The sequence below is a fragment of the Cricetulus griseus genome, chromosome 6, assembly GCF_003668045.3.
Source record: "Cricetulus griseus strain 17A/GY chromosome 6, alternate assembly CriGri-PICRH-1.0, whole genome shotgun sequence".
Classification (NCBI taxonomy): domain Eukaryota; kingdom Metazoa; phylum Chordata; class Mammalia; order Rodentia; family Cricetidae; genus Cricetulus; species Cricetulus griseus.
The window spans coordinates 59,407,025-59,429,106 of NC_048599.1; the positions used below are offsets into that span (position 1 = coordinate 59,407,025).

The following is a 22,082-nucleotide window of genomic DNA, read 5'->3' on the forward strand; positions in this document are numbered from 1 at the left end:
CATGTGGTTGCTGGGAATTGAAGTCAGGAACTCTGGAAGAGCAGCTGGTGCTTTTAACCTCTGAGCCATCTCTCTAGTCTGAAAGTCTGTTATCTACAACATTTTTAAAAGAAGATTTATTATTTTTAAGTGCACATGTATGTACCTGCATGAGTTTATATGTACCATCACATGTGTGCAGGAGCCCAAGGAGACCAGAATAGGACATCAGAACTGGAGTTACAGGTAGTTGTCAGATTCTATGTGGGTGCTGAGAATCTAACCAGGGTCCTCTGGAAGAGCAGCTAGTGTTCTTAACTGCTAAGCCATCTATCCAGCCCCTTAGAATGTATTTTTAATTTTCTTTTATTATGTGAGCACGCGCGCGCGCGCGCGCGCGCGCGCGCGCGCATGTGTGTGTGTGTGTGTGGTGTGTGTGTGTGTGTGTGTGAGAGAGAGAGAGAGAGAGAGAGAGAGAGAGAGAGAGAGAGAGAGAGAGAGAGACAGGATCACTATGTAGCCTTGGCTAGGGCTAGCCTGAAACTCCACATGTAGACCAGGCAGGCCTAAAAAGCACAGAGATTAAATCACGAGTCACCACATCTGGGAACTTCATATTTTTTTTAACATTCAACTGTCAGCTGACCTTTGGAGTTCCTCCTCTTCAGCTTTTAGCTGTTCCAGTTCTATGGAAAAAAAAACAAAAACAAAGCAAGCATAAAAGGGACACTGGCAGAAAGCTGGCACAAAAATCATTTAGTTTCTTGGAAATCCTGACCTAATCTTATTTAACATGTAAATGGACACAAAATTGCTTTCCTCATTGGACTTATCTTCTTTTTGAAACAGTCCCCTGGAGTGCTGGGATACAGGTATGCACCACCAAACCCACTGGACTTATCTCCTTATCTAAGTTACCTTTCTCTGCATCTTTCATTTCAGAGTCCCATTCTTCCATAGGGTCATCTTTCTCTTCATTCTCCAAATTCCTAGTTTCTAAGGTAAACATCAAGCATTAAAGAAACTCCAGTCAAAAATAACGCATTAAATATTGGGGATAAAAGAGTAGATGTCTCAAAATGAAATATTGGGTATATCTACAAATAAATATTCATCACCCTCTGCCAATAAAGCCCTGAACTATAATTTTGTAGACTTCTGGATTCAAATAGGTGAACTCTGAGCTAATGATAGTGATTTGCGCTTTAAAAAAAAATTCAGTGTGTGTGTGTGTGTGTGTGTGTGTTATGTGTGGTGTAAGCACTTAGGGCTCAGAAGAGAACTTTTGGAAGTCAGTTCTTTCCTCCCTTTGTGGGTTTAAAAGATGAGAATTCATTAAGTATTGCTGGCCTTTCTATAGTACTTTTGAGAAGGGTTTTGCACAGACATTGCTCAGGCCAGGCATAAACTTCCTGCCATCTCCCAAGTAGCTAGGATTACAGGTATGTCATCATGCTCAGTTTGTTTCAAGTTAGCACTTAAAAAAATTATTTTTTCCGCCGAGCAGTGGTGGCGCACACCTTTAATCCCAGCACTTGGGAGGCAGAAGCAGGCGGATCTATGTGAGTTCGAGACCAGCCTGGTGTACAAGAGCTGGTTCCAAGATGGCCTCCAAAGCCACAGAGAAACCCTGTCTCGAAAAACCAAAATAATAATAATAATAATAATAATAATAAATAAAATAATTTTTTCTTTTCTTTTCCTTTTTTTTTTTTTTTTTGGAACAGGGTCTCCTGGATGGAGCCCAGGCTGGCCTCACTGAGAAAGCTGATGAGTAAGCTGATGATGAATGACTCTTGATCCACCTGTACCTTCTAAGTACTGGGATTAGAGGCATGTGTTACTGTGCCTACTCTAAGCTTAAATTTAACTTCAACAATTACCCCCCTAGCATCTTTTTCTTGAGAAAAGGTTTAATTATGTAGCTTAGACTGGCTTGGAACTCATTATGTGGACTCTAACTCAGATTTTATAGGGCTTGCAGATGTATACCATGACAACCAGCTTGCATTTATTTTTCATCTAATCAAACCCTTATACCACCCTTAGTGCTTAATATATGCATCACTGGTTCACCTGTTATGAAAAACTCCTTATGAGGCTGTCCTATGTCTAGCCCTAATAACAAATCTAGCTTTGTTTTAGCTCACATTCCCCTTTTGTTATCTATTCTAATCTGGCTCTATCTTCAAACCCACGTAGTTGGTGTATTTGCCACATACGAGTTTTCTGCACATATTGATTCTGAATAGTCTCTCTCTCTCTCTCTCTCTCTCTCTCTTCTCTCTCTCTCTCTCTGTGTGTGTGTGTGTGTGTGTGTGTGTGTGTGTGTGTGTGCTTGCACACTTGTGTGCACATCTGTGTTTTTTTTTTTTTGTTTTTTACTCTTTTGATGTAGGGATTCTCTGTGCAGCCCTGGCTATCCTGAAACTTGATATGTAGACCAGATTGGCCTTGGCCTTGAACTCAGAGAGATCCACCTGCCTCTGCCTCCTTAGTCCTTAGATGCCTGCCTGTGGTTTTTTTGTTGTTTTGTTTTTTGTTTTGGAGACAGGCAGTTTTGGCTTGTCCTGGTGAGTTATGTGTTTTAAAGAAAGGGTTTTACTCTGTAGCTTAGACTGGCCTCACACTCATAGCAATCCTTCTGCCTTTTCAAGTGGTGTGATTAGATCTATGCCTGGCTGCTCTTATTTCTTACTTTTTATATTCCTATTCATCTTTCAGATTTTAACTGAAAAGTCTCTTCTGTACAACGAAGGGTGCTTTGATCTCTTAATCTTGGGTCAAATTTTTATTCAGGTATCTCATCACCTTTAACATCTTCTACAAAATTTACTATAAAATTACTTTTTGGGGTGAAGGTGTTTTGTTTTTTTGAGGAAAGGTCTTATATTACATGTCTAGCCTCAGACTCCTAATTCTCCTGACTCCATCTCTTACAGGCTGAGATGCCAAGTATATAATACCACACCTAGTTTATTTGTTTAGTATCTACTGTTGCTTCTGGATTAAAAGTTCCATAAGGAGATGGGCATGGTAGTACATATACTCAATCCCAGTAATGGGGAGGTGAAAGAGGATCAGGAATTAAGGCCACTCTTAACTACCTATTTAGAGGTCATTCTATACTAAATGACATCCTGTCTTCTTAAGAAAAAAAAAAATTGGTCCACAGGGGCACAAATCATGTTTTTTTTTTTGTTTTCTAGTGTTTCTATTACTGAGTGCCACACACTCAGCACATAAAAGGTACAACTAAGCAAATTAGCTAGTGAATAATAAAAGAAGAAAAGGGTAGACATTTATTGTTACCTAACAGCCACAGCTGTTGGGGTTTTCTTCTTCTGTTTTTTTGTTTGTTTTTGTGGTTTTTTTTCGAGATAGGGACTCTCTGCTAGCTGTCCTGGAGCTTGCTCTGTAAACCAGGCTGGCCTGGGATTAAAGGCTTCACTGCCAGTGCTCTTAACTGTTGAGTCATCTCTGTAGTTCCTTCCTCTCCCACACAAATTGCAGCATCTATATCTCCAGTTCCAAAGGGGTCTAACAACCTCTTCTGGCCTCCATGGGCACTGTATGTACACTTACACTAAAAATAAAAATATCTCAAAAAGTAAACCTCAAAATTACATACACTCATAAACAAACAAATAGGTGAGATTAGAAAACAAAAAAGACAGAATACGGGAAACAAACAAACAGGTGAGATTAGAAAACAAAAAAGACAGAATAATGGGCACGGAGGCACCCACTTGTAACTCCAGCACTCAGGAGGCAAGGAATGAAGATCACAAGAGTAGCTTAGATAAATTCCATCCCAGTCTGGGCTACACAGAAAGACTGTCCCCAAAATACACAAAACCATACAAGATTATGGTAAAGGTTATGAAGAGCTTCGAAAACCGATTTAATTTCGTGGGCATCTCTTCTTTACTGTATTATGGATGATTTTAGAAAACAAGGTTTACTATTATTTTCTATTACCTTTATTTTGTGTGAGAGGTGTGCACTACACCATGCCTATGGAGGTCAGAGGAAAACTGTGAGAATCAGTTCTCTTCTTCCACCACAAATGTCCCAGGAAATCAAACTCAGGTCATTGGTGGCAAGTACATTTATGACCTGAGCCATCTCATTAGCCCAAAAAAGGGTTTAAATTTGCCCCAATTTAAGAACTGAGGCTGCTAAAATAGCACAATAAGACCTTATAGAAGCATTTACAGAAAATCACCCTTTAACTTTGCGTAGTTGCAGGGGTTGATCCTAGGGCATGATAGGCAAGCATTCTATCACTGAGCTTTATCCTCACCAGAGGAAAACACGAAATACTTTACCTATTTCCACTTCAGTGAGACAATTACTGATCTTCTTAAGTATGTTGTCCATCTCATTTATTTTTATCTGAAGTTTCTTCTCCTCATTCTAAATGTAAAGTATTATAGATTATAAAGGTTAATAATAGTTCAATTATTATAATAGTTCAACCTTACAATAGCCAATTATTATTATAAATTAATTATTATTATTATTATTATTATTATTATTTTTTTTTTTTTTTTTTTTTTTTGGTTTTCGAGACAGGTCTCTGTGTAGCTTTGGAGCCTATCCGGGCACTTGATCTGTAGACCAGGCTGGCCTCAAACTCCCAGAGATCCGCCTGCCTCTGCCTCCCGAGTGCTGGGACTAAAGGCATGCACCACCAATGCCTGGCATAAATAGCAATTTTTTTTTTCCTTTTTTATTTGGAAGTACAGGAACTGAACATACTGGTCACATGATCTACTACTGCTCCAATTTTTGTTCACTTTTTATTTAAGGACAGGGTCTTGGTATATTGTCCAGGCGGGCCTTGAACTTGTGATATCCCTGCCTTAGACTTTCAAGTTGCTGGGATTACAGGCCTGTGTTACCACTCTGGTATGAACAGGCAAATCTTAAAAAGTAAGGTCAAGACCTTTAATCTGAACTTAAATATTTTAATTTTAATTTAAAAAGATAAATACGTTAATTCTTTACTTCTTTTCATCATAGCATTTCTTTTCTGTATGTGTGTTTCATGACTATGGATACTAATATTGCTTAAAAAGAATTTTTTTTTCTGTGATCAGGTAGATATGGGAAATACTAGTCAAACAGATTTACAGCCTTTTTAGTGTGTTTTTTGTTTGTTTGCTTTTGTTACCGTTGTTGTTGAGACAGATTCTTGCTATGTGGTACAGAAGTTATGATAATATTCCTGCTTCAATTTCCTATAGGTATGTTGACCAGATACACTATTTTTTAAATCTTATTTATTTTTTATGTGTGTGAGTGCTCTGCACACATGACAGATAGAGGGAGTCAGATCCTATTATAGATGGTTGTGAGCCACCATGTATTAAACCTGAGATCACTGGCAGGAATACCCCACTCCTATCTCTCAAACAAGAAACTGAACAAATGCTAAGCAAATGTTCTACCACTAACTGCATTCTCAGCCCTACGTAGAGCTTTTTTAAACAGAAAAGGATAAACATCTACATATGCAACTAAATATAAGGAAGATAATACTGCCATTTTTATGAATGGGGAAGACAAAATCACAAGTAGTTTATTTCAAAATGTAACATAGATGACAATGAGATGAGACATAGCCCACATTAATAACTGTATTTTGTTTGACTTATAATGCCAAAGCTTGATGCTTTGATTAATAGAATCTCACATTTTATAAACAAGCTTTTATAGCAACCCTCATTTATATGTCTCCTAAGATACATTCTTCATATTTCACACCTACTATACATTGTTATATATTTATATATGTTATATATTAACTATCTTGAATTACCTCAGCTGAATGCACCAATTTGTTATACAGAGCCACTTTTCCTTGGTGAGTGAACACTTTTGTCATCTTGGTATAACGTGATTTTATTTTGTTAAGGTAAATCCCATAGGTCTTCAGCTGTATGAGAGTATTAAAGAGCACGTTATATTAAAAAACAAGTCAGATAAGATAAGTAAGGTCTGGGAAGGCAGATTAGACTGTCTGTCCTAGGCTTTGGCTAATCTAGATTCTGATTCCTAAAGCAAGAACTTTACATGTGCAAATTTAATTCCCTGGCTGATCTGGAACTCATTATACAGACCACAATTGTCTTAAAAATGTGTTCTTCTAGCCTCTGTCTTTAAAGTGCTGGAATTAGGTTGTGCCACCACACCTAACTTTTGAATATCTATTCAAGAATATAATCAAAGATCTCAGTTTTGATTGTTGCCTTTAATTCACTTATTCATTTTACAGACTAGGAAAAGACTGGCTCTTAATTAACAAAACATTATTATATATTAGTGTACATGTAAAATGGACTAATAAATAGCTAATAAATTAAAAAAATCTTCATTTAAATTTATGGAAAAGGCCAATAAAAAGGAAGGAACATCATATATATTTTACATGCTAAATTAGTCATTATACATTGGATAGATTGTATCTAACAGTTACTTGGTAATAGTTAGATTAAGGCTACAGTACCATACCAGATCTAAAACTAAAGAACTCTATACCATCAAATAACACTTTCTTTCTTTTTCTGTCCCCAACCACCCCACAGGATTTCTCTGTGTAGCCCTGGCTGTCCTGGAACTGTAGTCCAGGTTGGCCTTGAACTCAGAGATCCACCTGCCGCTGCCTCCTTAGTGTTGGGATTAAAGGCATGTCAGGCTAAATAAGAGTTTCTCGTCCTGAAATGCATCAATTTTTATTCAGAAAATGACATAAAAGTACCTCTTCATCAGAGTAGTCTTTCATTTTTTCCCACAAGTTCCTATTTACATCAGTTAATAGTTTATCTTGGTTCAATGCAGATACCTTTAATCTAGAATGAACAAAAAGGTTAATATAGGATTTAGAATTCTGCTTGAAAAAGCCAGCTTAATCAAACAGCCAAATTTAATTATTTTCATTTTTTTTTCCTTCATAAAAGGGGAATTTCTCTCAGGAAACATAGCAAGCACGATTCGTCAACATTTAAAGAACAGCAGTTAGTGTCACATTGATGCTGGGGAGTAGAAAGAATCAGAGTCAGAGAGGTCAAAGTGGAGGGAGGGCGGGACAGGGATGGGGATGAACTGGAGGATGACATCGGGGGCCCTTGTACCTTTAGGGGACAGAGGAGGTGGAGTTGGGGAAGGTACTCATTTCTTGAATGAGCAGACTTGACTCTGAGTGTTAGGACAGGTCTAGGCAGTCTCTGGGACTGAGACCTGCAGCCTTTCTCCCCGCTAGATCAGGCCCGGGGTCCCAAACTCTAGACCTCTCACCCTGGGAGGGTTCCTCTCCTCCTCAGGCTTTTTCCAGGAATGTCTGGCCCCTGTTTCTGCATAGCCTACAATGAATACAGCAAAACTCAGCTCTAATGTACCTTCATTACAAAAGCTGCTCTGACTACCTCTAGGATGACACCTTCCTACTACCATCTGCCTCCACTTCCTCTCCCAAATGCTGGGTTACAGTCATGTACTACAATACCCAGTTTACAAACTCAAAAGAGTGAAGCAGAGTGTGCTAGTTCATGCCTTTAATCCCAGCACTAGGGAGGCAGAGGCAGGGGGATCTCTGAGTTCAAGGCCCACCTGGTCTACAGAATGAGTCCCAGGATGGCCAGAACTACACAGAGAAACCCTGTCTTGAAAAACAAAATTCTGTTTATCTTTTTGTTCATCGTGATATGAAACATTTTATATAAATAATTTCTACTGTTCATTGTATCTGCTGTGTTTAGATATTATTACTACTTTATGAAGTGGAAAAGAAGAGCAAATGACTTATGCAAGGCTACACAATATTTTAGACAGAACTGGGTTTCCATTCATGTCATACTACCAATTAATTCTATACATTTTTTCCCATGCTGCTGTTATTCTACTTAAAATACCACACAGACCATTTGTTTATTATAACCCTCCAAATACCAATCACAAGGGAAAAAATTAAAACTTTCTTACTCTTCAATCTTTTGTCGAAGAAGCTCACAGTCTTCTCTGTAAATTTGTATCTTGGGTCCATAAACATACTGTCTCAACATCAGATCTTCTGGGGTAGGTGATGAGTTTATAGTAAACTTAAAAAAAAAAAAAGGAATAGAAAGAAAACTAAAGTAGTCAATCAGTCAAAATGGGTGCATTTTCTTTGAAAAATCTAAAGTAGAGTAGATTTACTATGTAGTTTAGGCTGGCCTGAAACTCGTGATCTTCTTGCTGGACTACATGCTTATGACACCATGTCTGGAAGAACCAGATGTTGTGTTCTTTTCCATTTTTTTTTTTTTTTTTTTTTAATGTACAGTGTCCTGACTGTATATATGCCTGCATGCCAGAAGAGGGCACCAGATCTCATTATAGATGGTTGTGAGCCACCATGTGGTTGCTGGGAATTGAAGTCAGGACTTCTGGAAGAGCAGCCAGTGCTCTGAGCCATCTCTCCAGCTCCCTCCATTTTTTTCAATTTTATTTATCTTTTTTTTTTTTTAGCATACCAATCCCAGTCCCCCCCCTTCCCCAATCCCACCATCCCCATCATTTCTTTTGAGAGAGGGTCTCTCATAGCCTAGGCTAGGCTAGACTGGACTGGAACTCATTACATAGCTGAGTATCGTGCTGAACTTCCTGATCCTCCTAAGTCCTAGAATCACACAAGTGAGTACACCAATACCTGGCTAAAATCGGTATTTTGAGGATAAAACTACATCCAAATTCAAGTTTTAGAATGACTTAGGTTTTTTTTTTTTTTTTTTTTTTTTGAGACAGGTTTCTCTGTGTAGTCTTGGCTGTCTTGGAACTCACTCTATAGACCAGTAGTCCTCAAACTCACAGAGATCTTCCTGCCTCTGCTTCCTGAGAGCTGGGATTGAAGGTGTATGCATCACCACCTCCTGGCTACAGTGCCTATTTTTAAAAGGGACTGGTCCTGCAGACACAGAGCAGCAACAAGATAACCAAGAAGAGTTCCAGTGAGGATCCAGCACTGATAGCATAGCAGAAACCAAAGGTCTCAATCGACACCAATGACTCTCACAGTGAGCACTTGCAAGTAAGATATATGGATAAAGGGCTTACTGTGTGACTCACTGTGTCACACTATAACTTCAATGATGAGACTGATTTCTTCTTTTGTTCTCTTACATTTTATTTTATTGGGGGGGTATTGCAAGGGCAAAGGGTGGATACAAAGGAACGGGAAATGGATAGGATAAAGATGCATGATGTGGGGGCTAGAGAGATGGCTCAGTGGTTAAGAGCACTGGCTGCTCTTCCAGCGGACTGAAGTTCAATTCCCAGCACCCACATGGCAGCTCACAGCTGCCTGTAAATGCAGTTCCAGCCGACCCAGCATCCACACATGTCGGGAGCCAAGACATATATGCAGTCGAAATACCAATACACATTAAATAAAAATAAATAAATTATAAAAAAGATGCATGATGTGAAAGATACAAAGAATAAATAAGAAAGTTAAAAAATTAAGCTTACAAGGAACCACTTTATTTAAAATAGAAAGGAAAAAAAATTCAAGGTAGTGGCTTATGCTGTAATTCCAGCACTTAGGAGACTTAGACAAAAGAGTCTTTTCTTTGTGAGTTTAAAGCCATCTTGTGCTACATAGTAAATACTAGGCTAGCTCAAACTAGGGTAAGACTTTACATCTTTCACCAACCTACCTACCCACTCATCCAAGAACAAAACAAGTTTGTTATGTTTTAGACAAATAAATGTATTTAATCCTGTTTTAAAAAATAATCTAAATCAACTTTTTATGTCATTACTTATAAAAACACTAAATAACACTCTATCCATTATTTATAAGCAGCACAGGACAGAGTAAGTTATTTTGCCGCTCTTAAACTTTGGACTTACCTATTAGTGGGTGGAAGAGAGTGCTTACTCTGAAAGCATGAGGAATCTGTTCAATCCCCAGGACCTGTGTGTGTGTACTTTGTTTGCATCTATGTATATGCATCAGTCATGCCTGGTGCCCTAGTTGGCCAAAGTGTCAGATCCCCTAGGAGTGGAGTTACACAGTTGTGGGTGCTGGGACTCAAACCTGGGTCCTCTGCAACAGCAGATACTAATTTTACCCACTGCTCCATCTCTTTGGGCCTCACAGCTTTTTATTTTTGAGACAAGGTCTCATGTAGGCCTTCTGCCTTGAAATATACATGTAGGCACCAACTTCCTACAGCTAGGAAGATTAAATGCAGTTCTTGGTCACCTACCTCTGACCAGGACCCAAGCTTTAGGCTTGGCCCTCAAAGACATGAGAAGCAGGTGGAGCCAGTTGGGAAAGCCGAGGCAAAGGTCCTAGCCAAAAGGGTTATGCCATCAAAAGAAGCTAAAAAATATACAGTAAAGGCAGATCCAGACAGGAAAAAAAACCTCTCTGCAGGTTACAGTGTGTTTAAAATTGTGTGTAGGTGGCCTGGTGTTGGTGGCGTATGCCTTTAATCCCAGCACTTAGGAGGCAGACGCAGGTACATCTCTGTGAGTTGGGGGCCAGCCTAGTATACAGAGCGAGTTCCAGGACAGGCTCCAAAGCTACACAGAGAAACCCTGCCTCAAAAACCAAAAAATTAAAAAATAAAAAAACAAACAAACAAAAAAACCCAAAAAACCCTGTGTAGGATTAAGAAGGAAAAGAGAAAAGGTATAAGCAATCAGAAAAAAAGTAAAATCTTTAAAGGACGAAGTAATAATTAAAAAAAAAAAAAAAAAAGAAGAAGCCTTGTAGGGCTGGAGAGATGGCTCAGGGGTTAAGAGCACCAGCTGCTCTTCCAGAGGTCCTGAGTTCAATTCCCAGCAACCACATGGTGGCTCACAACCATCTGTTATGAGATCTGGTGCCCTCTTCTGGTGTGCAGATATACATGGAAGCAGAATGTTGTATACATAATAAGTAAATAAAATCTTTAAAAAAAAAAAAAAGAAGAAGAAGCCATGTAATGATGGAAAATACACAGGGAGTCTGGATCTGGTATGTTGTGTTAATTTTGAATTTTTTAAAATTCTATGAGCAAACAACAGCTGCTGACAGACATGGGACTGTGAAAATGACTGCTAACTTGAAACAGCCTGGATACTTTAGGTTCTGTTGGGAAAGAAGTTATGCTTTTGTGTTCACAAGAAACCGATTAAAGTAATGAGCAGGGGAGACCTCCAGAATCTAGATAGGTGATATATATCAACAAAGGCTACAGGTGGTCTTTCCATGACCTGGCCATTATTTCAATTTTCTCAGTGACCCTCCTAAAGATGCCTTTGCCCACAGAAAACATGAAGCAGTCTAGAGAAGATGATGCTCACATTCCCATAGATGGGGTGGGTGGTTGTTGGTTATTTGGTAGGTTATGGATGTTATCATTTAGGGGAATATAGGAATATAGGGTAAATAGACAACTATTAATCTCAGATATTTGCATTGGTGTGAATTTTGGTATATTGCTACAAGATTAAAGTTATTTTTGTCACACTGTATAAATGTTTCTACTCTTGTTTGGAGTATTGTGCTTATTCAGCTCATTTAAAAACACAATGTACAGGGCTGGAGAGATGGCTCAGAGGTTAAGAGCACTGACTGCTCTTCCAGGGTTCCTGAGTTCAATTCCCAGCAACCACATGGTGGCTCACAACCATCTGTTATGAGATCTGGTGCCCTCTTCTGGTGTGCAGATATACATGGAAGCAGAATGTTGTATACATAATAAATAAATAAAAATTAAAAAAAAATACAATGTACAATTAAGAAATGAGTTTAGGGGCCTGGAGAGATGGCTTAGGTTAGGAGCACTGGCTGCTCTTGCAGAGGTCCTGGGTTTAATTCCCAGGAACTACCTGGTGGTCCACAACCATCTATAATGAGACTGGTACCCACTTCTGGCATGTAGGCATACATGCCAACAGAACACTGTATGTATAATAAATCTTTTTAAAAAAAAAAAAAAAAAGAAATGAGGTTAGTAGTTAATCCATAATAATTAAAATAGCAGTCACATTAGGTATGTTTTCAGGGTTAAACAAGTATATTTTAGACATAGATGATTTTCAAACACTTCAAAGACCTACAGAATATGGCATTTAAAATGTTTCATAACCTAAGGATTTTCATGACAATGAGACATCCTGGCAGCACCAATTTATTTCATACAAGAATGATGGGCATTGAAGAAATTCCATATGGAGTTTGCTTTCAATGTGGCAAGACTAGCCATTTGGGCAAGAAATTGCTCTTGCCTTCACTGATGACAGTATGCTATATGAACTGGACAAGTGGGACACAGAAAAAAAAGACTGTTGAACATTGAACAAGGCAAGACAGTCCTTCGAGATTCCTGCTTCAAAGAAGAGTCTGCCAGATAATTCTGTAGAACATAGACAAAAGTGAATGACAAAATTTGCCAAAACAAAGTGGGACAGTCCTTCAAATTTGTTCCTGGGAAGTCTACCAGATAATCTCAGCCTATAGGCCCGAAGATGGATGCCACAATATTTCAGAGGAACTCTGGTGACTGTCCAGGCAGCCAGATGTCTCAGTTGTTAAGTAATATTACATCCTTCTGGGGTCTTTGATGGAGTTGAATACTAGATAGAGTTATAGTTTTTCTTAATTATGATAGAAAGTAAATTAGATATAAAACTTTGGAGTCACTAAGATGGGATGGATAATGGAGTATTTTCTCTGAATTTGCTAAATACAAATAGGCTGAATATTGTAAATGTAATTCTTAATAACCATTTTTGGGGCTGGAGAAATGGCTCAGAGGTTAAGAGCACTGACTGTTCTTTCAGAGGTCCTGAGTTCAATTCCCAGCAAACACAAGGTGACTCACAACCACCTTGAATGAGATCTGGCACCCTCTGCTGGCATGCAGGCAGAAGACTGTATACATAATAAAAAAAATCAAATAAAAAAAATAACCATTTTTGTTATATATACTTTTACTAAGTTAAAGTTTAAAAAAACTTTCATTTTTATTTAAACAAAAGGGGAAATGTTATGAAATATTATTTTAACCGTGTAAAGGTATATTTGTTTCTGCTGCTTTTGTTAACGATGCAAAGATGTGTTACATTTCTTTGATTAAATAAAATTAACCTGGGGTCAGAAGGCTGAGTCAGCAACTAGCTAACAGGAAGGAACTAAGTCAGGGAGGATTCTTTAGTGGGGGCTTAGCAGAAGGATGGCCCCTTTTTTCCAAGACGAGCAGAGAGAAGGTTACTCTCTCTAACCTAGCAGAATTTCACTTCAACCTTTGAATCCTGAGTCCTAGAGAAGGAGAGATTTAGACAATGTTTTCTTAGTAGCCTTGCAGTGCCTGAGGGAACAGAATTCCCTCCTGGCTTTAGCTCATGCAGCCAATTCACTGCTAGTAGTTGCAATTGTCTGTTGGGACAGCCACTATATTGAATGAAGAACAATAGGATCTATGCCCTCTTCTGGCCTCCTTGGCATATACAAACATGATCCATAGACATACATGCAGACAAAATATCAATACATGTAAAATAAAAATAAATTTTAAAAAAGTGAAGCATATAATTATGTGTCAAGTAAAATACCAGAAGTGTCGATGGATAAAAGGTTCATGGACTGAGAAACATAGTAGATAGCTATTTCTGTACTCAATGGGTAGATTAATTTTTTCATCTTGAATGTACAAACCATTTTTATTCGTTTTGATTAAGTGTCCAACTTATATATAATCAATACTTGGATTCTTCAGGCCTAGGAGTTGTTCAGCCAAATTATACTTTATGAGTTATAATACTTTAGCTTGAACCATTCAACAAACATGCATGGTTGGTGGAAGGCTATAAAAACACCCTTTGCCAGTGAAGTCAGCTGAGATGCTACAATATACAAACATATAAAGGAGCTGCAAACATTGTCTATGAAAGCTAGAAACACGTCTGCTCCCACCAAATGCATGTTTCCTACTTCTACTCTAAAAAGACTCACAGTCATTCAAGTCCTGGGCCAGATGCCCACAGCTACAAACCTCATTTCCCATGATCTATATATACTCCATTTCTTTTGATCTCTCTACTTTATAGACACCAAGACTTGAAGATCTTGTTAGTTATATCACTGAAGGAAAAAAAAAAAAAAAAAAAACCTCATGGATATCAAACTGAGAGTGTTGCCAAGCTGGATAATAATTTCAGATCTCGCCTCCAAAGGCATCACTGGAATATTTTACAGCAGTTACAGCTGATATTATAACAAGTACATCAGTTTGAGGAAAGGGAGCATTGTCGGGATATACAAACTAAGGTTGTTAAGGCGTGGCAGCCAGGGCTTCAGGCAGGCCTCTACCAACTGACCTACGTCCCCAGATCATGGTTTTGTCTTTTAATAAATGCTTGCTCTGGTTCAACTTTTTTTTTTTTTTAAAGATAGATTTATTTATTTATTTATTTATTTATTTATTTATTGTGTATACAGTGTTCTGTCTGCATATATCCCTGCAGTCCAGAAGAGGGCACCAGACTACATTACAGATGGTTGGGAGTCACCATGTGGTTGCTGGGAATTGAACTCAGAACCTCTGGAAGAACGGGCAGTTCTCTTAACCACTGAGCCATCTCTCCAGCCCAACTTAATTGTTTTTTAAGTATGATATATTTTAACTGAGATTAATATTTTGCCAAGAAATTGCACTTACTTTGGCTGGAAGATTGCTCTGTCTGGGTTTCTGTATTAAGATGTGGACCTGAAGAAGTATGAAGAACTCCTTTATTGTAAGTTGTCCATCCTTGAGTTTCTAAAAAAATAAAACATAAAAGACTTTATATAAACATACAAAGTAAATGCACTTTGGCTCTAACTATACGATTCATTTCTAAACAGCTTAATCCACTGAGTTATGGATATAGTCAAACATTAGTAAACTTTTAAGTTGATTTTTAAGCAAAATTACCACTGCCATTGTTATTAAACAAGGTATTTCTCTATAGCTCAAATTTGCTATGTAGACCAATATAGCCTGGAATTCACAATCTTAAGTCTCTCTAGTGCTAGAATCAAAAATGTGGACCATCACACCCAGTCTAACATTTCTAACATTATTTAATATAATTTTCAAGCTGGGCAGTGGTGGTGCACACCTTTAATACCAGCACTAGGGAAGCAGAGGCAGGCGGATCTCTGAATTCCAGGCCAGCCTGGTCTCCAGAGCGAGTGCCAGGATAGGCTCCAAAGCTACACAGAGAAACCCTGTCTTGAAAAATCAAAAAAAGAAAGAAAAATGACTCAACTTGGAAAGCCTGCTCTATTGCCATGAGACACTGAGTCACCCTGAGATTCTGCAGAATTCCTCCAGCCTGGCAGCATCACCACATACTGAGCTTGTGGCAGTGCTATGTTTCACAAAGCTGGTCTGTATAAACTACCCCAGTTATAGCAAGAGAGAATAGACTAAGATAATATCTCATATGATTATTATGTTAAATCCTTCACAAAGAAAACCAGCCTGGAGGCTGGGGAGATGGCTGAGGGGTTAAGAGCACTGGCTGCTCTTCCAGAGGTCCAGGGTTCAATTCCCAGTACCCACAAGGCAGCTCACAACTGTCTACAACTCCTATTCCAGGGGATCCAACACCCTCACAAATATACATTCAGGCAAAACACCAATGTACAGAAAATACAAATAATTTTTATTTGTTTTTTGAGATAGGTCTCTCAGTATAGCTCTGGCTGTCCTAGAACTTGCTCCATAGATCAGGCAGGCATTGAAATAAATCACAGATATCCACCAACTTCTGTGTCCCCAGTGCTGGGATTAAAGGTGTGTGCCGCCAGCTAACAAATTATTTTTTTAAAAAAGAAAACTAGCCTTTCCTATACTTGAAATACTTTATAATTACACACAAAAAAAAATTCTAGGCCTGGGGATATAACATGGTTAGTAGAACATTTGCCTAGCGTTCATAAAGTTCTGGGTTGGATTCCCAGTACTGCATAAAATTGAGCATGTAGCCCACCTCTGTAATCCTAACACTCTGAAGAAGGTAGAGGCAAGAGTGTCAAAAATTTAACTTACTTTCACATACATGTCAAGTTTGAGCCCAGCTAGGACACATGGGAGCTACCAAAACCAAAAACAAAAACAAAACAAAAACCAAAAACAAAAAAAAACAAAACAAAAAAACTAAGCCAGGGATGGCGGCACTCATCTGTATTTCTAGCACTTGGATAATGGAAACAGGAAGATCAGGAGTTCAAAGGCCAGCACTAGTTACATAGAGAGTTTAAGGCTAGCATCAAATGCCTGACATTCTGTCTATAAAAAACAACAATAAACTAAAAAAAAAAAGTATATTAAAAGTGAGAAATAGCTGGGTGGTGGCACATGTCTTTCAGGTGGATCTCTGTGAATCTCTGTGAGTTAAGAGGCCAGCCTGGTCTATACAGCTAATTCTAGGACAGCTAAGGCTAAGCAGAGAAACCTTGACTTGAAAAAAAAAAAAAAAAAAAAAAAAATCAGTGAGAAATAAGCCAGGTATACATGCCTTTGATCCCAGTATTTTGGAGGCAGATGCAGACACATCTCAGGGAGTTTAAGACCAGCCTGGTCTACATAGTAAGTTTAAAGCCAGTAAGGGCTACAGGGCACCTAGTTTCAACATAATGAAACAAAACAAAAACCATAGTGAGAAAAAGTGGCCTTTGGGATGGCTCAGTAGGTAAGGGCACTCAGCACCACATCTGAGAACCTGAGTTCCATCCCTGAGACCCACATGACAGAGAGAGACAGATTTCTGCAAGTTATCTTCAGACTGTCCCATGTGTACTATGGCTACATACAGTCACACACATACACATTAAATCAATGTAAAAATAATTAAGTGAGAAATACTTTAACATACCTCCCTCAAACTCTCTTCACAGATACTGTCACTGAGAAACTGCGATTCCATTTGGCTATTGCGTTGTGCTAGAAGCAAAGCAAAATTTATGTAATAAACAATAAGGCTTGGAATAGTGGTGTACAGCTCCAATCCCAACACTGGATAGGCAGAAGCAGGTAGATCGTTTTGTGTTTAAGACCAATTGTATGTAATCAAAACTACATAGTAAGACCCTATACAAAAAAACCAAACAAAACTAAAATGTAAAGTAAATTTAATTATTGTGGTGGCTTGAATAGGTATGTACCCATAGGCTCATGTGTTTGAATGCTTGGCCCATAGGAAGTGGCACTATTAGAAGGTGTGGCCTTATTGGAGGAAGTCTGTCACTGTGGAGGCTGGCTTTGAGGTCTCATATATGCTTAAAGACAGGTACTGCACCATGTGACAGTTCACTTCCTGTTGCCTGTGGACCAAGATGTAGGCCTCTTAGCTCCTTTTCTAGCACCATGTCTGCCTGCATGCCACCATGTCCTGCCATGACCTTACTGAAACTGTAAGCCACCCCAATTAAATGTTTTTCTTTATAAGAGTTGCCACGACCCTGGTGATTTTTCACAGCAATAAAAACCCTAACTATGACAGTTATCTTTCAGATTTATGTGCTATTCATGCTCATAATGCTTCTATCTACTACAATGTTTCTAGGAAGCTATCCACTTAGGAAGAGAAAAAATCTGTAATACAGTTTTAAGGTTCCATTCAATGTTTCCCCACAAATTAGAAGCTTTTGGATGAAATGAACTATTCCTCTGCAGTATAACACTTCCCATTTCATTAAAAATGTCAAAAAATCAAATGTAAGTGAAATACTACTTTACTTATCAACTCTATAAATCTGAAAGGGTTGATACAGCATTCAAATATTTCCTAAACTGAAATATACTTATTAATCAAGGATTCAAATAACTGTTACTATTTAGCCTTCATAAAGATCTTTCTGCTAACCAGGTGGTGGAGGTGGTGGTGGCAAACATCTTTAATCCTAGCACTCAGGAGGCAGAGACAGGCAGATCTAGGTTCAAGACCAGCCTGGTCTACAGAGTGAGATCCACGACAGCCAGAGCTTCACAGAAAACCTGTCTCCGGGTAGGGGGTGGGGTGGGGGAACAACAGGGGGAGACCTTACTGCTGACGTCCAGAGAGATTCCATCAGCCTTGATTGAATCCTGATCGCTGCTGCAACTAGATGGGGTCCTGCTCAGGCTTTTTATCAATACATTGTTGACATTTTTGATATCCCCTTCGGTATGATGCTCAAAACTCTGAAATTACCAAAGAAACATCAGTATTGGGGCAAGTGAAATGGCTTAGTAGTAAAGGCACTTGCTATGTAAGCCTAGTAACCTGAGTTCCATTCCCAGAACCCATGTAAAGGCAAAAGAAGATAATTGTCACCATAAATTATCCCATGATATCCACACGCATGCTGTGGCATGTTTCTCCTCCTATATTATACATGTGCACAAGTGTGTGCTCATGTACACACTACATTTTACATACATACTTAAAAATACCAGCATAACTTTATGAGTTCAGAATTTAACTAAATGCTGAACATAAATACTATTTCTAACAAAATTTATCTATATAATTCATATACACTAACTTATTAAAGTAGAATATCAGACAGTTTTGGCCTTTAATGGTAGTTTATGTGCTATACAGTATAAACAAACTATTTCTTAGATATACCTCAGTTATAGAAAGATACCATTAACTACCAAATGTCAAATTTTCCAATTATTTAGCTGCTAGCCACCAATAGGAAAGCTACATCAGAAGAGGAAACTAGAGCCTAGATAAAGGTGCTTGCTGTGCAAGCATGAGGACTGGAGTTCAGATCTCCAGTGCCAATATAAAAAGCTGGGCACAGGGACATGAAGCTATTATACCAGGTCTGGAGGGCAAAGAAGGGAGTTGGTAGAGATCAGTAGACCCCTGGAGCTCACCGGCCAACATAGCTGAACTGTGGCGAGCTCCAGGTTCACTGTCAGACTTGATCTCAGAATAAGGTGAGGAATGATAAAGGAAGATACCTGACATCAACTTCTTGCCTATACACACATGCATACATAACATACTCACAGGCACACATGCCCATACAAACATGTATCCCCCAATACACAAAAGAAATGCAGACTAGAATATTTAGTGTACACGTTAGCCCTGAGAGTAGACAGAAGAAATACATTTCTTGTCCCTAGCTAATGAAGATTCATTTGGTTGAAATCAAATAAACCATATAGCCCTGTTCTTATCATTTAAATTAAGCATGGTTGTTTTAATCCCAGTACTCAGAAGGCAAACAGGTCTGACTCGGAGTTCAAAGTGAGTCTGTTCTATATAGTAAATTCCAAGCCAGCCAGTACTACATAATAAGACCATGTCTTACAAATAAAAACAAACAAAAAATCACCCCAAAATATTTGATTTAGCTTCAAATATCATTTTCACACTCCTCTTTTTTTCTTTTTAAGATAGTATCTTGCTGTGTGGCATAACCTATTCTCAAATTTACAATCTTTTTTCTTTTTAAGATAGGATCTTGCTGTGTGGCATAACCTATTCTCAAATTTACAATCCTTCGTCTCTCCAGTAGCTGAGATTAGGCACAGACCATTGTCTCCATTATACATGTTTTCTGAAGGCAAAAAAATACTTGCCGAAATGCTAGAATAAAAGTCTTATTATTGAAGATTTTTAATGGTACATACTCTCAGAAGTACTCCTAGCACCTCCATCAGTATCTAAGGCAGGCAGGGCTAGGAATGTAGTTCAGTTGTTAAGACTGCATTAAGTTCCAGCACCGATTAAACTGGGTATGGTGGTGTAATCCGACCTTACACAGATAGTGTCATAAGATCCAAAGTTCAAGGCCATCTTCAGTAAGTTGAGTTCCAGGCCACTCTTGGTTACATTAGACTCTCATAAAATTGAAGTATCTAAGGACTAGAGACATGGCTCAGAGGTTAAGAGTACTTGCTGTTCTTGCAGAGGACTGGGGTCAGTTCCCAGCACCCACATGGAGGCTCATAATCATCTCTAACTCCAGTTCCAGGAGGATCTGATGCCCTCTTCAGGCTTCTGCAGACTTGAGGCATGCATTTGATAAGCATATCAAATATACAAATGCATACCGGCAAAACACTCATACACATAAAATAAAATAATCTTAAAAAAAAAAAGAGAGAGAAGCAACCAATGGGTGATGGTGGTGCATGTCTTTCATCCCAGCACTCGAGATGCAGAGGCATGTGGATCTCTGTGAGCTCCAGGACAACCAAGGCTACAGAGAGACCCCCCCCCCAAAAAAAAAACATTAAAAAGAAGAAAGAAGAAGCAACTAGTAGTTTACAGTAGATACCAATATTTGAACAAAATAATACTAATTTTTATAAAATGTAGTCAGATTTAAGTGTTATATTACTATTATTAGTTTCTCATACCTTTGGCTATTTCCTTACCCTAAAATTATCATCTATGCCTATTTATATTGGTTTTGTTTAGACCATATCTCCCAAGTTTTATTTGAACTCAGCCCAGGCTGGCTTTAAACTTATAGTCCTTCCACTTCAGTCTTCGGAGTGCTGGAATAAATACTAGGCATGTGCTATGATACCTAGCTACTTATGTGGTTCTTTTCCTAAAGATTTTCATTTTTAAATTATGTACATGTGTTTATGTCTGTGTGGGCATATACATATACAAATGCAGATACCTGGGGAGTCCAGAAGAGTGTTGGATCCCCTGCACCTGACTGATGGGGGTGCTGAGAATTGAACTTGTTAGTAAGTACTTTACAAGAGTAGGTGGTCCTAAACACTGAGCCAACTCTGAAGTCCCCTTAGGTGTTTTAAAAGATTTATTCATTTTTATTTGAATTTGTGTTCCTTTATGTATGTCTGTGTGAGGGTGTCAAATCACCTGTAGTAGGAGCTAAAGTCAGTTGTGAACCACCATGTGCTTGCTGGGAATTGAGACCTGGTTCTCTGAAGAGCAGCCAGTACTCTTAAACCCTGAGCCATCTCTCCAGCCCTGCCCCCTGCCCCCTTAATAAGAGTTTATAAATCTCAGAGTATTTTTATTTTTCCACCTATAAAACTGGATTTTGAATGATAAGTTTTATTTTTTCCAAGTTAGTCAAATGAAGGTTCAATAAATAAATGAATCAATAAAGAAATCTTAGTTTACTTTGAAGTACTGAGCTTATTCTTCCAGTCACTAGAGAAATGGGCTCTTGATACACGAGTCAAGAAAACCTTGTCCAGCTTTTCCTTTTGCAGTTTGTGTCAGTGCCATGTCAAAGGGGCAGTGGGTGTCAACCCAACCAGAGGAAAACCCCTGATGTGTGAATCTCAGAGAGGCAAGGCCTTGAGACCACAGACTCCAGAATATCTTTTGCTCCTGCTGTGCCTTTACATGTTTGCTGCCCATCATTTTTGGGTATCTGGCAATGCATGAATCAGAGTGGGGAGATCCCCACTGCCTATAATGTGGTGTTTATCTCATGAAAATATCCCATGAAGATGACTTCTTCCTAAACTGTACTGTCTAATTGATAATAATTACGGTTAGTTTAAATAGAATTTTGATGATTAAAAAAATATAAATAAGGAATTCTCACACAACTAGAACACATGAATTTCTACTGAGGAGCCATATAGACTGTGTCTTAGGTTAATGCTTTAGAAAAACAATTGAATCCCAGTAACCGAGCTAGTTTACATTCTTTTAATGTTGAGAGATGTCACAGGTGTCGGGAGTACATCATAGGTAAAACAACCTTTGAAAATATCTTTAAGTTAGAGCCGGGCGGTGGTGGCGCATGCCTTTAATCCCAGCAGAGGCAGAAGGATCTCTGTGAGTTCGAGACCAGCCTGGTCCACAAGAACTAGTTCCAGGACAGCCTCCAAAGTCACAGAGAAACCCTGTCTCGAAAAACCAGAAAAAAGAAAAAGAAAAAGAAAATATCTTAAAGTTAGACTAAGATGTTTTGTTAAATTGCTTTGAGGTGAAAAACCCAACAAGATAATCTAAAGTTTTAAAAAGGCACATAGTTAGACGGGCGGTGGTGGCACATGCCTTTAATCCCAGCACTCTGGAGTTCAAGACCTGTCTAATCTATGGAGCTAGCTCCAGGATAGCCTCCAAAGCTACAA

At 38.6% G+C, this 22,082-nt stretch overlaps 1 protein-coding gene across 2 annotated transcripts in view; it reads right to left on the reverse strand.

The window, feature by feature from the left end:
• The window catches only part of Knl1 (kinetochore scaffold 1), a 65,467-nt gene that overhangs the window by 11,808 nt on the left and 31,577 nt on the right, over positions 1-22,082 (reverse strand). For both annotated transcript variants that reach the window (XR_003486575.1, XM_027422181.1), the window contains exons 11-19: positions 18,050-18,185; positions 16,879-16,946; positions 14,676-14,774; positions 7,966-8,081; positions 6,746-6,836; positions 5,807-5,923; positions 4,311-4,398; positions 898-975; positions 626-665 (exon numbers count right to left, since the gene is read on the reverse strand). Coding sequence is in view for 1 of the 2 variants with exons in the window: in XM_027422181.1 (XP_027277982.1) it covers positions 626-665; positions 898-975; positions 4,311-4,398; positions 5,807-5,923; positions 6,746-6,836; positions 7,966-8,081; positions 14,676-14,774; positions 16,879-16,946; positions 18,050-18,185 (833 nt within the window). In the remaining variant the exon portion in view is untranslated. The remainder of the gene's footprint in view (positions 1-625; positions 666-897; positions 976-4,310; positions 4,399-5,806; positions 5,924-6,745; positions 6,837-7,965; positions 8,082-14,675; positions 14,775-16,878; positions 16,947-18,049; positions 18,186-22,082) is intronic.